The sequence below is a fragment of the Dryas octopetala genome, chromosome 5 (assembly GCF_963921425.1).
Source record: "Dryas octopetala chromosome 5, drDryOcto1.1, whole genome shotgun sequence".
Lineage (NCBI taxonomy): Eukaryota > Viridiplantae > Streptophyta > Magnoliopsida > Rosales > Rosaceae > Dryas > Dryas octopetala.
This window is the reverse complement of record NC_141370.1, coordinates 1,559,656-1,574,184: the sequence shown is the minus strand read 5'-3', so window position 1 is coordinate 1,574,184 and position 14,529 is coordinate 1,559,656. Positions and strand designations below refer to the sequence as shown.

Here is a 14,529-nt window from a genome sequence, read left to right as displayed (position 1 = left end):
GAATCCCTCATTTACAAGAAATCCTAGTTGCACTAGGAAATGTTGGTCAAGGTCAACTCTACAAAGTCAAGGTTCCAGAAGCTTCTAGAAGGTGGTGGACATCCATGGAAATGAATAGAGGGAAGAAATGAATTCAGATTCAAATGGAAATGAGGGGCAAAATGGAAAGTCAAAGTCAATGGTCAAAGGTCAACTAGGGCAAGACAACAAGTCAAATGGGCCTTAGGCCTAGATCATGCCGAAGTCAAGAGGGGCCATGCATGCATGCATGCGCCTAACCCTAGCAGCCCAAGCCCAATGCGCATGGTCCAAGGTGGCAGCCATGCATGCACATGCATGCCATGTAAGCCATGTAAGCCATGTAAGCCACTTCAGCCCAAGACGCAAGCCCAATGTGCAAGCCTCAAGGTGGCAGCCATGAAGTGAAACCCTAGCCCACATTGTGCAAGCCCAATGCGCCAAGACCAGCAGCCCAAGCTAGCAGCCCATGCGGAAGGAAGAGGAACCCTAGCTGGCCCTTGCGTGAGTCACTTAAGCCCAAAAGGCCAAGCCTTGCCGCAAGCCCATGTGCCTCCTAACCCTAGCTGCTGCCGCAAGTAACCCTAGCCAAGGATTTCTCCTCTATAAATATATCTTATACCTTCAGAACTGAAGACCCTTCTCCTAGTTTATTTTTCAATTTTCATTAGTTTTAATTTTCAGAAAGTTAGAGAGAGAGAGCCGAAATTCAGAGAGAGAAAGAGAGAGAGTGGTGTGACAAGCAAGAGAGAGAAGGAACCAGCCCTTGCCGCAAGCACTAGCTCACCTTGCCGTGGGTTCCTCCAGCTTGCTAGGTGCTTGCTTCTTCTTCTCTTCTTACCGCAGCCACTATTGTGATGTATCTCTGATTTTTGTTTTTCTTTTCATCTAGAATTCTGATTTTATGTTTAGTTTATGCTTCTGATTTTATATTTGTTTGTGTTTCAGAATTTTGCATCAATATGAATTGGGATTTTGTAATTAGTTGCTGTTTTCTTTTATTTAATTTAATTATGTAGGTTTGTTTATTCTATCTTGCATGTTAGTTGTAGGCAAGGAATAAAGTTTCGGGTTTCGAGGAAATTTCGATGGAAATTTCGACGGAAATTTCGAAGATTTTTAAATTTCGACAAAAATTCGACGGAAACGACGGAAATTATTATGAAAATACGGAAATTTTAAATGAAACTTCACCATATGTTTATTTAACATATTATCTACTACATTGATAAAAAACATTGAAAAAAACCAAATTATATGGTAGGTTTCATGTGATATGTGATGAATATAATGCGCGCTGGAGGCAAATACTGTGAAAAAAATGCTTCACTAATTAATAATTACTTCAATAACACCTCAATTTTATTTTTACTATAATATTGCCACATGAATTACAAAAGTAATCAATACCACATAGAGTTTCTAGGAGGTTCAAAATTTTCGCTGTCTTCAGTATCATCATGTCCATAGTAGGTGTAATGTGAAGAATAATCATCCCAAGATACTTCTCCAGCATAATTTTGCATGTAATTGCCAACATGCCAACCATATGGATCAGGAACCTGTTGTTAGGGCTGGTTTTTTTTACCGATTTACCGAAAAATACCGTTGCCGTACCGGTACCGTACCGATCGGTATGGTATTTTTTTTTGAATTTTCGGTATCGGTATAAATACCGTACCGTACCGACTAAAAACAGGATTGAAATGGTATTGATATACTCATGCCAACGGTATACCGATCCGTACCGATACCTCTTCTTCTTCTCTTATTCTCATCTTCATTTTCTCTTATTCTTCTTCTCTGGTTTCAGATTTGCAGAAAGCAGTTCATCATCTTCTATTTTTGATCTGGTTTGTGGCTCTTTTGGCATTTGTCTTGTGTTTGTTTGGGCCTCTGTCGTGTATTTTTATTGGGCCTTTTGTTTGTGTTTTTTTTTGTAGTCAAGCCCAAATCTCACACACCCACACCCTTAAATCCCTAATACATTAATACAATTTACCCAGCCACCACCGATCCCAACTTTCTCTGTCTCTTTGCGATCCCAGTCCCAACTCTCTCTGTCTCTTAGTTGCTGGCTGCTGCTGCTGCACTCTCCATCAACCATACCACCTTGCTCACCCCCAGTTTGATTAAATGCTTGTAACAAACTTGTCGATGGTGTGATTGACTAATCAAACCCACCCATGAAAGGAATTTGCTGCAAATTTCACCACTGATCCACTCCTTGATGATCTCCACCACCACCAGTTGATAAACTATTCATCATGTTGCCACCATCTCTCTCTCTCCATCTCCATCTCTCTGTCTTTATCTCCATCTCCTTGTCTCTCTCTGTCGCTCTCTCGATCTCGATCTCTCTGTCTCGCTGTCTCTCTCAAGTTTCGGCAAGCCGAGTACCATGCCGATGCCGCCCTTCTCCGACCGCAACTGAAAATTGCGGTTACCGCAAACCGTCGGCACGGTATCGGTGACAAAAATAGCGGTTTTGACCTCTAGCGGTCGGGATGCGGTATCAAGGTTTGGGTACGGTAACCGTACCGTTTCCACCCCTACCTGTTGTGGTTGAATTTGCCCATAAGCATACTCATTTGAAGAGTTTGTCTCTTGTTGTGCCAATGAGTTACTATCAGACTCAACCAAGTAAGGCAGATGTGGTGGGTAGAATATTGGAGGGTTTTGCCCATAATTGTAATTGTCACTTCCTACCCCCATAGAGCCAAAAGTGGTGGATAATGAATCCTCTTCTTCTTGTGCCAAACTCTCATGACCTCTTTGTCTGCGACTATAGTCTTTTCCTATGGCACCAATTCCTGGTCCGGCACGCCTACTCCCATGATCCTCATCTTGTGTTGCATGTGTGTAGTGTGCTTCGACAGAAAATGGGCTCATATACTCTTGAGAATGTTCAGTGACATCTTCATTTCCACCACCACCACGACCACTACCTCTACCTCCACTGTTGGTAGGAGTGCCCGATCTTGTGCTAGAGTTGCCTGATCGAGAAGGATTAGTGGGAACTGGCTCAGTACGATGTGTCGACCTTGGTTGCATAAGTTCATTCAAACTTGTAGTAGGGCTCACCTCCTCATTTAGAACTCTGTCCACATCAATACCTTCCTGACGTGCTTGAGCTGCAATATCAGGGTCTGGATTGCCTGCATCATCATCTAAATGGAGGGGCCTAATCCACTGATAAAGCTGGTTTTCCTCCACATCATCATCCCCTATAGCAGCATCATATATATCCAGCGGATCATATTCATCAACGCGATCTTCCTCCGTTTTCTTGTCTCGAAGTGCAAGCCTCATATTATAGTAGCAATATACCATTTTTTCTAACCTACTATATGAGAGCCTGTTTCGTTGTTTGGTGTGTATGAGTGCGAAAGTGCTCCAGTTTCTTTCACAAGCTGATGATGACGCCGTTTGTGATAAAACTTTGATGGCTAACTTCCTCACAGTAGGCGCATCACTCCCATACATGATCCACCATTCACCTGAAATGAAAAATTTGTTTGTGTAAGTGTAACTATAAAAATAAATAATTAAGTTAATCTAACTAATACAAGTAAGATGTATACTCACTAGGAGACATTCGTGATCTAGCGGCCTTTGCAGCTCTCTCTCTGAACATTTTCCGGGCATCTTTAAAATATGTTAACTAGATACAAATACAATACAAATTATACAATATCAATCAAATAAATAATTTAAGACAATCAAATTCTATAAAGTATTAATATTTTTCATAAGGATTCTTATGGGCCTTATGGCAAATTATTTTTACCTCATTTCCAAATTGGCCAACTTCTGGTGAATAGGGATCCAATTTGGAGAATACGTTGTGCACAACCCGAATAAGCTCACCATCATCTCCAACGCCAGGTCTATATTGATAGCGATGATTCAAATAATAGGCTGCAATCATGCATCAAGTAAATATAGAAATATATAATTAGTAATTTAGTTCATTAATTGAAAGCTAAATCAATTAAAAAAAATGCGGAACCAAAATAACAAATAAATTATTGGGTTACCTGCTGCGTGCAAATCGTGTTGTAACGTTTTAAACCATCGATCGTTGATGATTTTTATTACCCACCGTGCACCCTGTTTTTTTTCTAGCTCTTCCTTCACGACACGCATCAACTCATAAATTGATCCCATTGTAGGATACACTTTTGTGTCGACAATACGTAAAACTACATAGAGAGGTTTAAACAAACAGCACACCTTATGCACCTGTTGCCAAAAAGAGTGATCAAGAACTATATTTTCAACCGTGATGCTTGCATCTGAACGCCGGAAATTGCTACGACCCCAATCATCACTGGTGAACAATTGCTTCAGCCCCATCATCTTACCATACAAACTATCCAATGCAATATAGTTTGTAGCAAATCGGGTGGCACCAGGACGAACAATATCTCCCTTCGTGATCTCTTACATCTTTGCCAACAACCAGTTATGGTTGTAAATATAATTCGTGATCATTCTGGCTTTTTTAATCACATTAGCAACCTGCTCTTTCTTCCCCATCTCTTCAAACATTAGATCAATGCAATGTGCTGCACACGACGTCCAGTACACATTGTATTTGTTCATTAACTTCTTACCTGCTTTGACAAATGCGCAACCATTGTCGGTCAGAACTTGAACAACATTCTCCTCTCCAACCTCCGCGATTACATCCTTCAGTAGCCCATAAATATATTTAGGGATTAATACCATTTTGCTCCTCAGACTATTACACTTGTATCAGTTTGCTCCCCAGACTTCTAATTTGGAAAATTAAGGACTCTGACTTTTTCAATTTTACCAATTGAGGTTCTTCCGTCAATTTACACATTTTTCATCCAAATCATTGAGGGCAAAATGGTTCCTTCCATTTAGATTTTATCATTTTTTCCTCATTTATCATTTTTTCCTCTTTTATTTCTTACTGAATTTTGGTTGATCATCCCGACATTTTAGATGAAAAATGTGTAAATTGATGGAAAAACCTCAATTGGCAAAATTGAAAAAGTCAGGGTCCTTAATTTTTCAAATTAGAAGTCTGGGGAGCAAGCTGATACATGTGTAATAGTCTGGGGAGCAAAATGGCATTAATCCCATATATTTATGATCCTTTATGCAATCTGAAGAATCAACGGACTTAAGGAATACCGACTTCCCTCTTGAGTAGGCCATGAAGTTTATGATAGACAGTTTGGTTGGACCTGTCCAACCATCGCACATGATTGTGCAACCATAAGTTGCCCAATCGGCCTTCAATTTGTTTACATGCTCTTGCATTTCTTGAAACTCCTGGTCCAAAAATCCGGTGCGTATCTGATAGGGTGTTGGAGGTTCCACTCCTACTCCTGCCTGTTGACATCCTATCACCAAATTTTTGAAATGATGAGATGCTGCTTTTGAAGGAGGAACATTTTCATATATGAAGAACTTGCTGATCAAGCGTTGCATCCCATCTTTGATTGACCCTCCGGAAAAGAGATTTTTAACACTCTTTTGGCGTGCTTGAGCTGCCTTGTACAAGCTTGGTGCTACTGGAGGTGTTGGTCGTGATTCCCTCATGCTTGATCCTCTTCGCATCTGTGCACCACTACTAGACCCAGAACCTTGTCCCCTGTTTGGGACTTTATGTAAGTGTTCCCTCTCCCATTTTGCTGCTCTAGAGGCTCGAAGTGCAGCCCGAAATTCTCTTCGATCTTGAGGCCCCATATCATCATTATGATCCTCATCATCATCATCCTCATCATCATCACTCAGCTCAATCTGACCTTGTCCTCGAAGCTCTTCTCTGAGCTCTTCCATCCTTTGTATTTTTTTGTTTTTTTGGTGTTGTTTGTGTTGCATCCCTGCAATGATGAATTGTTTCACTTCTGGTGGGACACTATTGCATCGCTGCACATTGTGTCCAGGATCCATACCACTAAGGTGGTATTTCAAGCGTGTCACTCCAGCACCCTTCATTACAAGGCCACAATATTTGCATGTTGAACCTTGTCTGCCACCCGGTAGTGGATCGGCATGATCCCAAGCTGGATCACGTGATCTCCCTCCACTGGCCATTGAATTCTAAATTCCTAATAACAAAAAGACATACACAGTAACACAAGAACAATAACAATTAACAAGAGAGTTAAATTCTATATTAATGTCATATCAGTATATCACCAAGAAATTAATATCATATTAGTTATTAACTTATTACTAATTAGTAATTTCATATCATATTGATATTACTAATTGGCAATTCCATATTACTAATTTGTAATTTCATATCATATCACAAATTTCATTTTTATATTACTAATTTCATATTAATTATTAATTTATTACCAACTCCATATTAATTTCACTAATTCTAAATTACCAATTCGGCAATTCCATACATGATACATATTAGATTCATACTATTAACAAATCATACAAATTCCATATTAATTATTAACAAATCATACCAATTCCAATTCCATATCATATCACCACTTTCAACTTCCATATCAATATTTATATATCATACAAATCAAAATCAACCTAAAATTATACAATTAATTTCAAAATTATACGATTAAAGATTCAAAATTAACCCAAAATCATACAAATTATACAAAACAAAATCAACCCAAAATCATACAATTAATTCTAAATCTATATAAATCAACCCAATATCAATATAATTTATCTTATATAAATCAACCCAAAATCATACAATTAATTCTGATCCTTAAATATTAATAGGTAATGATAAATTGATAATATAAGATATTAATATAAGATAAATTGATAAATTGATAAATTGATAATATAAGATAAATTGATAATATTAATAGGTAATCAATTAATCATACAAAATCATACAAACTTACAGTTACAAATCAACCCAAAGTCCAAAACTCTAAACTGATTTCGGGGTAACTGGTTAAGACTTAAGAGAGAGACTCGGAGTGGCTTCGACTTCGAGGTGGCCAGGCCGGATGCTTCGAGGTGGTGGCCGGAGACAGAGCAGTCCGAGAACACAAACAGAGAAGATAGAGAGAGAAGAGAGAGCTGGATGACTTTGTTCAGCCTTCAGTCCAGTCCGAGAAGACGAAGAAGAGAGGCGAGCCGGCGGCAATGCAGATCGAGAGAGGCGAGCGACGGCGCTGCAGATCGACAGAGGCGAGCGACGGCGCTGCAGATCGAGAAGGGTGTGCGACTAGCCGACTGTGTAGGTGAGAATATGAGGGTTAGGGGTTATGAGTTAGCTGGGTTAGCTGGGGTCCTGGGAAATTTTGCTAAATTTCCACGAAATTTCTCTTAAATTTAGAAAAATTTGCTCTTAAGGGTATTCGAAATTTCGCCCGAAATATCGGCGAAATTTCGAATATTTCGCCGAAATATTCCGAAATTTTGTCGAATACGTGTTAAAATTTCGAAACCCCTTAAAATCGAAATTTAAACCCTTGGTTGTAGGTTGATTAATGGATTTGCATGCTTTAACAAATCGTTTATCCGTCTCTTGATCGATTAGTTTGATGTTTGCATGTATTAAATTTCTATTATCTATTTGAATCCGTCACTAGTTGTTTGCATCCTTTGACTGGCCACCTTAGGGTAATTGCATCTAGTTTATTTGTTAGGTATAGCTGTGAAATAGTCAAAGACACTAAACCACAAGTAACAAGGGAATAAGGGATTATTCTTGATAATGGGGTTGGACGACCTCTATAAATGTAACGCTCCGATCCTAGGGCCCAAAAATACACTGAAACTTTGTCCTTTAAACCTCTTTTCAAAGAATGAGCCATGCACTTAATAAATAAATAAATACGTTAAATAAATCAGAGTGTGAGCCCAAAGCATTTATGTAAAATTTACTGTATAAAATCAACTAAATCAATTTAAAATAGGTCCCACTGCCTCGTCTTCTCCTCACTGCCTCCTCAGCCTGCTTAACCTGCAAAACACCAATAACCACACTGCACCATATCCATGGTACACCGGGTCATTCCAACAAATAACCAGGTAAGCTCACTAGAGCTCGTATGAGTGAACTAACAAAATAATTATCCATAAATATTCAATCACACAATAATTTCATCACCAATCATCCAAGCATCAAAATAAATCATAAATCCTCGTATTCAAATCAAATCCCATCAATATATAATAATCATCATTCTGGCAAATCAATTGCCTAATTATCAACTATTAACCTCAATCTCAAATCATTCCCGTCTTAAATCTAATAACCTCAAAGCATAATTACCATCACTTCCATCACTTCCCTTCTCAAGATTCAAGCCTACACTTTACCAAGTCCTAGCCAAACCAAATCCTAGCAACAAATGCACACAAACACACCAAGCAACGAAATAGACTATCTAATTTCACTCACGTCGCTCTTTGAAATCCCCCTAATCTCACTCTTTGGAATCCCCCAGCTTTAAAACCTTTTCACAAATCCATTTTCGAAAATCATCTCAAATGAATCTCGATATACTGAAAAAGCAATGAAACTTCGAAGCGGAGAAATAACCAATCTGAACTGAAATTATCTTTATAACTGATATACCAATACACTTGTACTTTAAACTCACACCATACTTGTACCCATATTGTAGACAATGTCCTGGCCACAATCCTACGCACGGGCAGGCTCACATCCTGGCCACAATCTCGTACGGATGACCCTTCCGCACGAGCAGGCTCGTATCCTCGCCACAATCTCGTACGGATGATCACTCCGAACGAGCAGGCTCGTATCCTGGCCACAATCTCGTACGGAGGGGTCACTCCGCACAAGCAGGCTCGTATCCTGGCCACAATCTCATACGGAGGGGTCACTCCGCACAAGCAGGCTCGTATGATCAGTACATGCACTAACACAGTTGTCGTTAAATACTCTTAAGTCTCAACTCATTTTTGAGGTAAAAGGTTAAACATTTTTCCATTTTTTCAAACTCTCCTTCACATTCCAACTCATCCAAAAGGTTGCTCTTCCTCAAATCACAACGTTCTCGAAACTAACTCATAACTTTCATTGTTTTACCGAATACTAATGCCCCTTGTAATTTCTTTTCAGTTTCGCCTCTACATATGCATCCCCATCAACGCTTGCTGTCATAAAATTTATTCCTTGAACATTTATTCTCCACCCTCAAAACCATTCGACATAGAAAGTCAGCCTCTTAATTATCACTCAAAGTTTACTCCGAGCTATGCCGAATCCCTTCCGAAACTGATTCTTGCTCATGACTCCTCACTTGTTTACCACTCAAATCATACCAAATACTTCCTCCAAAAGTAACTTGATTATTCTGTAAGATAATTAACTAATCATTTTTCATTAATCCTCACAATAAGTATTCCTTCCCTAATCCAGCAATTATTCTCGGGCAACCCTAAAATTCCTAAATAACTTCCTAGCCTCAAATCCTCATCAATTCATCCTCATGATCCAAATCCTACACTTAGTCTTCCTACCATAAGATGACAAACACACAAAAACAGACAATTCATTAACGGTACTCTACATAAAAAAATCGATAAGTTTCACTCACAATTTGACCGCGTGAAAAGACCGAAGTGCCCTTCATGGCGCCATTATTCGGATGTCAAATCTGGCAGCATAACGGCATTAGGGATAAGATTTCCCGAGCTCGTGTACCTGTTAAGACCAGACAATCAACAAATACAATTCAGAAACATAATTGGGCCACTGACGACCAAAATGGGTGGCTGCCACCACACACGGTGGCTGCCCGACTTAGAACAGTACCCAAAACATACAGAGACTCACCCACGGGCTTCGGATGACTGGCCAAAGGCCAAAAATCAACAATCTCAACCATCGGCACGACCAAACGCAGCGGGACCCGCGGTGGTCCGTGGTGGTCAACCTGGGCGAATTTCAAAACTCAAAATTAATGAAAACGAATTATACCGGCACGAAGGAGACGTCGAGAGGATCAACTTTTATACCTGAGTCGACGGTCAAAACTCGCCGAAAATGGCCGAAATCGGCGGCGAAAGCTGGCGGCTGACTTGGCTTCCCGAGCTCATTGCTCCGTCGTGGAGCCTCATATGGACGAACGGAGACCATAGCTAGACTCACCATGACCAGGGAAACAAAGCCCAGTAGGTCCGGCCATCCAATTTCTGCCAGAACAGTGAAATCGCGGTGGTGCAGCCGCAACCCTTGTGGCGTCGAATCACCGTCGTGGAGCGTCACCGTCGTGAGGGAAGGGTATGGGAAGACTCATCGTGGCCTGGGGAAGAGAACCCAGGTGGTCCAATGCCGCGATTTGGCCGGAAAATGCGAGATCGCCGACGAGAGCCTCTCTCAGTCTTCGCGTCGATTTGTCGCGATGGTGGCTCAGCTGGGTGCTCGGCGGCCAGGGGGAGGAAGAGGGGAAGGCGGCGAGGCTGGTGGGCCAAAAACCCAACCCATCCGCCGCCGGACGCGCCGGTGGCAGATCGGCGGAGGTGAGAGAAAGAGACAGGCGCGGGAGGGGGAGAGAGAGAGAGACAGAAAAATGAGGAGAGAGAGCTGACTTTTGGGGTTTTAAAACCCACCCTTGTAAAAATTACAAGTTTGCCACTCGCTTCAAAAGCCTGTATCTTTCAAACCATAGCTCCGATTGACGCGTGCCGCGTGTCTACGAACTCGTGGAGTCGAGACCTTTCCAACGTGCCCAAAGTCAAAGACGAAAGTCCATTATTTTTAAAAGTCAACTTTGGGTTGGGTCGTTCCAATAAAGAAATAGTCAAAGCTTATATGTTGTGCATGTTTGACGTTCTCACGGATCTTAATGACTCTTACATGGGTAACAGCTGCCTTAGCTTAGAACTAGGGAACATGTAAGTTAACTGATTAAGGAAGGCCCAAGAAGCTCTTAGTTTATGCCTTAGGAGAACAATTGCGAGAAAGTAACTAGCCAAACCTTTTTAGCAGTCAAACTTTAATACATTGTGTTTGAATTAATTGTCATTAGCCTTGGATGGTTATTGGATGCTTATCTGATTTGAAACTGAAAACTTAACATTGCAAGATAGAATAAAGAGTGTGTGCGTGTGGTGTGGTGTGTGTGTGTTTCCATCTTTCCCAAAACCCCCATTTAGTTATTCTATTGATTAATTGAATTGATTTGTTGTTTATTAACCATTCTCTGTGGGATCGACCTCGTGCTTGTACGCTTTGCTACTGATGCGATTCATGCACTTGCGAGTATACTTGGAATGAAATAGATGTTTATTTTGTTCTAAGAAAACATTCAACAAGTTTTTGGCGCCGTTGCCGGGGAATTGTTATTTGTGTTGATTGCTAGTTTTTTATCTTTAGTTAAGTCATTTTAGTTAGGTTTTATTTTCTGTTTTTATTTTTGGTTGCTGATTTCTCTTGTTTTTAAGGTACAATGGAAGAATCAAATTCGAAGATCACTCCTCTGTCACATGCAGAAGGCCAAAAGGTGTTGAGTGCGTACAAGGGCAGGCTGGCCGAGACTCAATTGGACACCATTAAGGATGAGGTCAACTCTTGTGTCGCCAAGAGGGAGTGAATCTAAAGAAGTGTACGAAGAAGAGAAATCAGAGGAGGAAGTCGAGGAGACCTTGTAGCCGAATGCCTCTCAAATGAGAATACCTTTGAGTGATTATTCGTCTCCAACGCTTCTAGATTAACCAACGTGCATTGTTTACTCTCAAGTGGAAGCTGATTTTGAACTTTCAAGTGGGACAATCAAACTTCTTCCAACATTTCATGTTTTAGAAGGAGAAGATCCCTACGTGCATATTAAAGAATTTCATGCAATATGCGAGATTGGCAAGCTGAGAGGGTTGAGCGACGATCAAAGGAAGTTAAGGTTATTTCCATTCTATGCATTGGTTGTTTTCTTTGCAGGTTGCTTCTATTAAAACATGGGAAGAATTGACATCTAAGTTTCTGTTGAGATTCTATCCTGTTAGCAGGACACCATTGTGAGGAAGCAGATCTTAGGGTTTACACAATCAGAGGACAAAGTGTTTCATGAGAGTTGGGAAAGGTACCAACAGCTTTTGACTTCATGTCCACATCATAATTTTGCCCCATGGATGCAAATTGAGTACTTTTATGAGGGTTTTTTGGATCAAGATCGTAATATGGTGAACATGACATGTGGAGGAGCACTAAAAAAGAAGAATTTTGAAGAAACATGGATACTCTTTGACATATTGTCGTTGAATTCGCAACATTGGAATAGACGGACAAGAGTGAAAAAGAAATTAGCTATGGAAGCTGAGATGTCCGAGCTTAAGCAGATGATGCAGGTTTTGATGGCAAATCAAGGAGCTAGGGCATCACAGGGAGAGCCATGTTTTGAGGTTGAAAAAGCTCAAGTTAGACCGAGTGTACAGTCCCCTGTTGAGCAACGAAGTACTTATTTGGAGGATATGATTGCCGCACTAGCTCAGAGTACAACTTCGATGTCTAATGATACCAAGTCGTTTATTAATAAGGCTGAGGAGCAGTTGAATGTTACAGCTAAGGCTATTTCGAATTTGGAAGCCCAATTGGAACAAGTGACTTTAACCTTGGACAAAGTGGTAATGGTGCACCAATTCAGGATAAGGCCGAAGCAATCACTACTTTGAGAAGTGGGAATGTGATTGACAACAAAGTGGGCACTAGTCAAGATGATAATTCAGGCAATGAGGATGAAATTGAGATGTTAGAGCCTGAACAAGTGGAAAAGTACAAGAGGGATAAAGTTAAGGTTAAGGATGAGGAAGGGGAGGAAAGAAAGAAACAAGAAAGGCTCAATGCTACGCAAGCTAGCAAGAAGGCCGTGACTACTTCCTTTATCCCAAGAGCTCCATTGCCTTTCCGTCAACGTCAAAGGAAGCCGAATAAGGATGGGCAAGCCAAGGAAATTTTGGAGATGTTTAAGAAAGTGGAAATCAACATTCCTTTGCTTGATGCTATTCAGTAAATTCCTAAGTATGCCAAGTTCTTGAAGGAATTGTGCACACATAAGAGGAAATTCAAAGAACATGAGCAGGTGTGTCTAAGTGAAGAAGTAAGTGCTGTTTTGCAAAGGAAGTTGCCACCTAAGTTGAAAGACCCTGGCAGTTTTACGATTCCATGTTTGGTTGGGAATCATAAGTTTGAGAAGACATTGCTGGATTTGGGAGCAAGTATCAATTTGATGCCGTATTCAGTTTTCGCACAGTTGGGAATAGGAGAGCTTAAGCCTACTAGTGTTACTCTTCAATTGGCAGATCGTTCAGTAAAGGTTCCGAAAGGTGTGGTTGAAGATGTGCTGGTTCGGGTTGCAGATTTGATCATACCCGCAAAATTTATCATTCTTGAAATTGAGGATACCCCAATTAGAGGAAATGAGCTACCAATCATATTGGGAAGACCTTTCATGGCCACAGCGAACACCAAGATTGATGTGAGTAATGGGAAGTTGACAATGTATGTTCTTGGTGAAACAGTTGAGTTTGATGTTTTTGGTGCAATGAAGTATCCAAAGAAGGAGGATGATTGTTTGAGGATTGATTGTTTGGATCCATTAGTAGAGGAAGTGTGCAAAACTAGCCTTGCAGAGGAAACATTGGAGGTTGCTTTGGGAACACCAGAGTCCGGTGAATTAGATGAAAACGTGGAAACAACTCCTACACGTTTGGAAGGCACCCGACCTCTCAAAACTAAGTGGTTCAACCAGTTTGAAATGTTAGTATCCACTAATCATAAGACGCTTCCTTCTATTGACCAAGCACCTAAGTTGGAGCTGAAACAGTTACCTGAGCACTTGAAATATGCATTTTTGGGAGAAAATGAGACCTTGCCTGTGATTATTGCAGCTAATTTGAGTGCAAGCGAGGAAGAAAGACTCTTGAGAATTCTGGAAGAGAATCGGTTAGCATTGGGATGGACCATAGCCGATATCAAGGGGATCTCACCCACAGTGTGTATGCACAGAATTTTACTTGAGGAGGAATCTAAGCCTACTCGTGATGCCCAAAGAAGACTGAATCCAACTCCGAAGGAAGTTGTGCGTAATGAGGTAATCAAATTGTTGGATGTTGGTATTATTTATCCTATTAGTGATTCGAAGTGGGTTAGTCCTGTTCAAGTGGTGCCAAAGAAAGGTTGTGAAAATGTGGTAGCAGACCATTTGAGCAGACTTGTAAATGAGGAACAATCTGAAGAGGACACACTAACGTTACGAGAGTCATTCCTGGACGAGCAGCTTTTTGCCATCTTAACTACTCCATGGTATGCTGACATAGCGAATTATTTAGCAAGTGGAGTGTTGCCCAATGATCTGACACACTACCAAAGGAAGAAGTTTTTGCATGATGTCAGACAATATGTGTGGGACGATCCTTATTTGTTCAAATATGGATCAGATCAGTTGATCATGATAAGACAATGTGTACTGGAAATGGAGCAGAGGAATGTCATTGAGATGTGCCATTCTAAAGAGTGTGGAGGCCATGGAGGAGGAACTAAGACTGCTTCCAAGATTCTTC

The 14,529-nt window shown here is 40.7% G+C and overlaps 2 protein-coding genes across 2 annotated transcripts; both read right to left on the bottom strand.

Moving 5' to 3' along the window:
* Positions 1–1,391: 1,391 nt before the first annotated feature.
* Positions 1,392–4,214, bottom strand: LOC147283519 (uncharacterized). Its single transcript, XM_086244205.1, has 5 exons — positions 4,059–4,214; positions 3,809–3,939; positions 3,607–3,682; positions 2,575–3,518; positions 1,392–1,580 (listed from the first exon to the last, which is right to left on the bottom strand). The coding sequence occupies exons 1-5, from the start codon at positions 4,186–4,188 to the stop codon at positions 1,422–1,424; spliced, it is 1,440 nt and encodes a 479-aa protein (XP_086100331.1). The 5' UTR covers positions 4,189–4,214; the 3' UTR covers positions 1,392–1,421.
* Positions 4,215–4,464: 250 nt separating this feature from the next.
* LOC147283518 (uncharacterized) lies at positions 4,465–6,096 on the bottom strand. The gene is made up of 3 exons (XM_086243973.1): positions 5,472–6,096; positions 5,188–5,399; positions 4,465–4,713 (listed from the first exon to the last, which is right to left on the bottom strand). Exons 1-3 carry the CDS (start codon positions 6,094–6,096, stop codon positions 4,465–4,467), a joined length of 1,086 nt encoding a protein of 361 aa, XP_086100099.1.
* Positions 6,097–14,529: the final 8,433 nt, after the last annotated feature.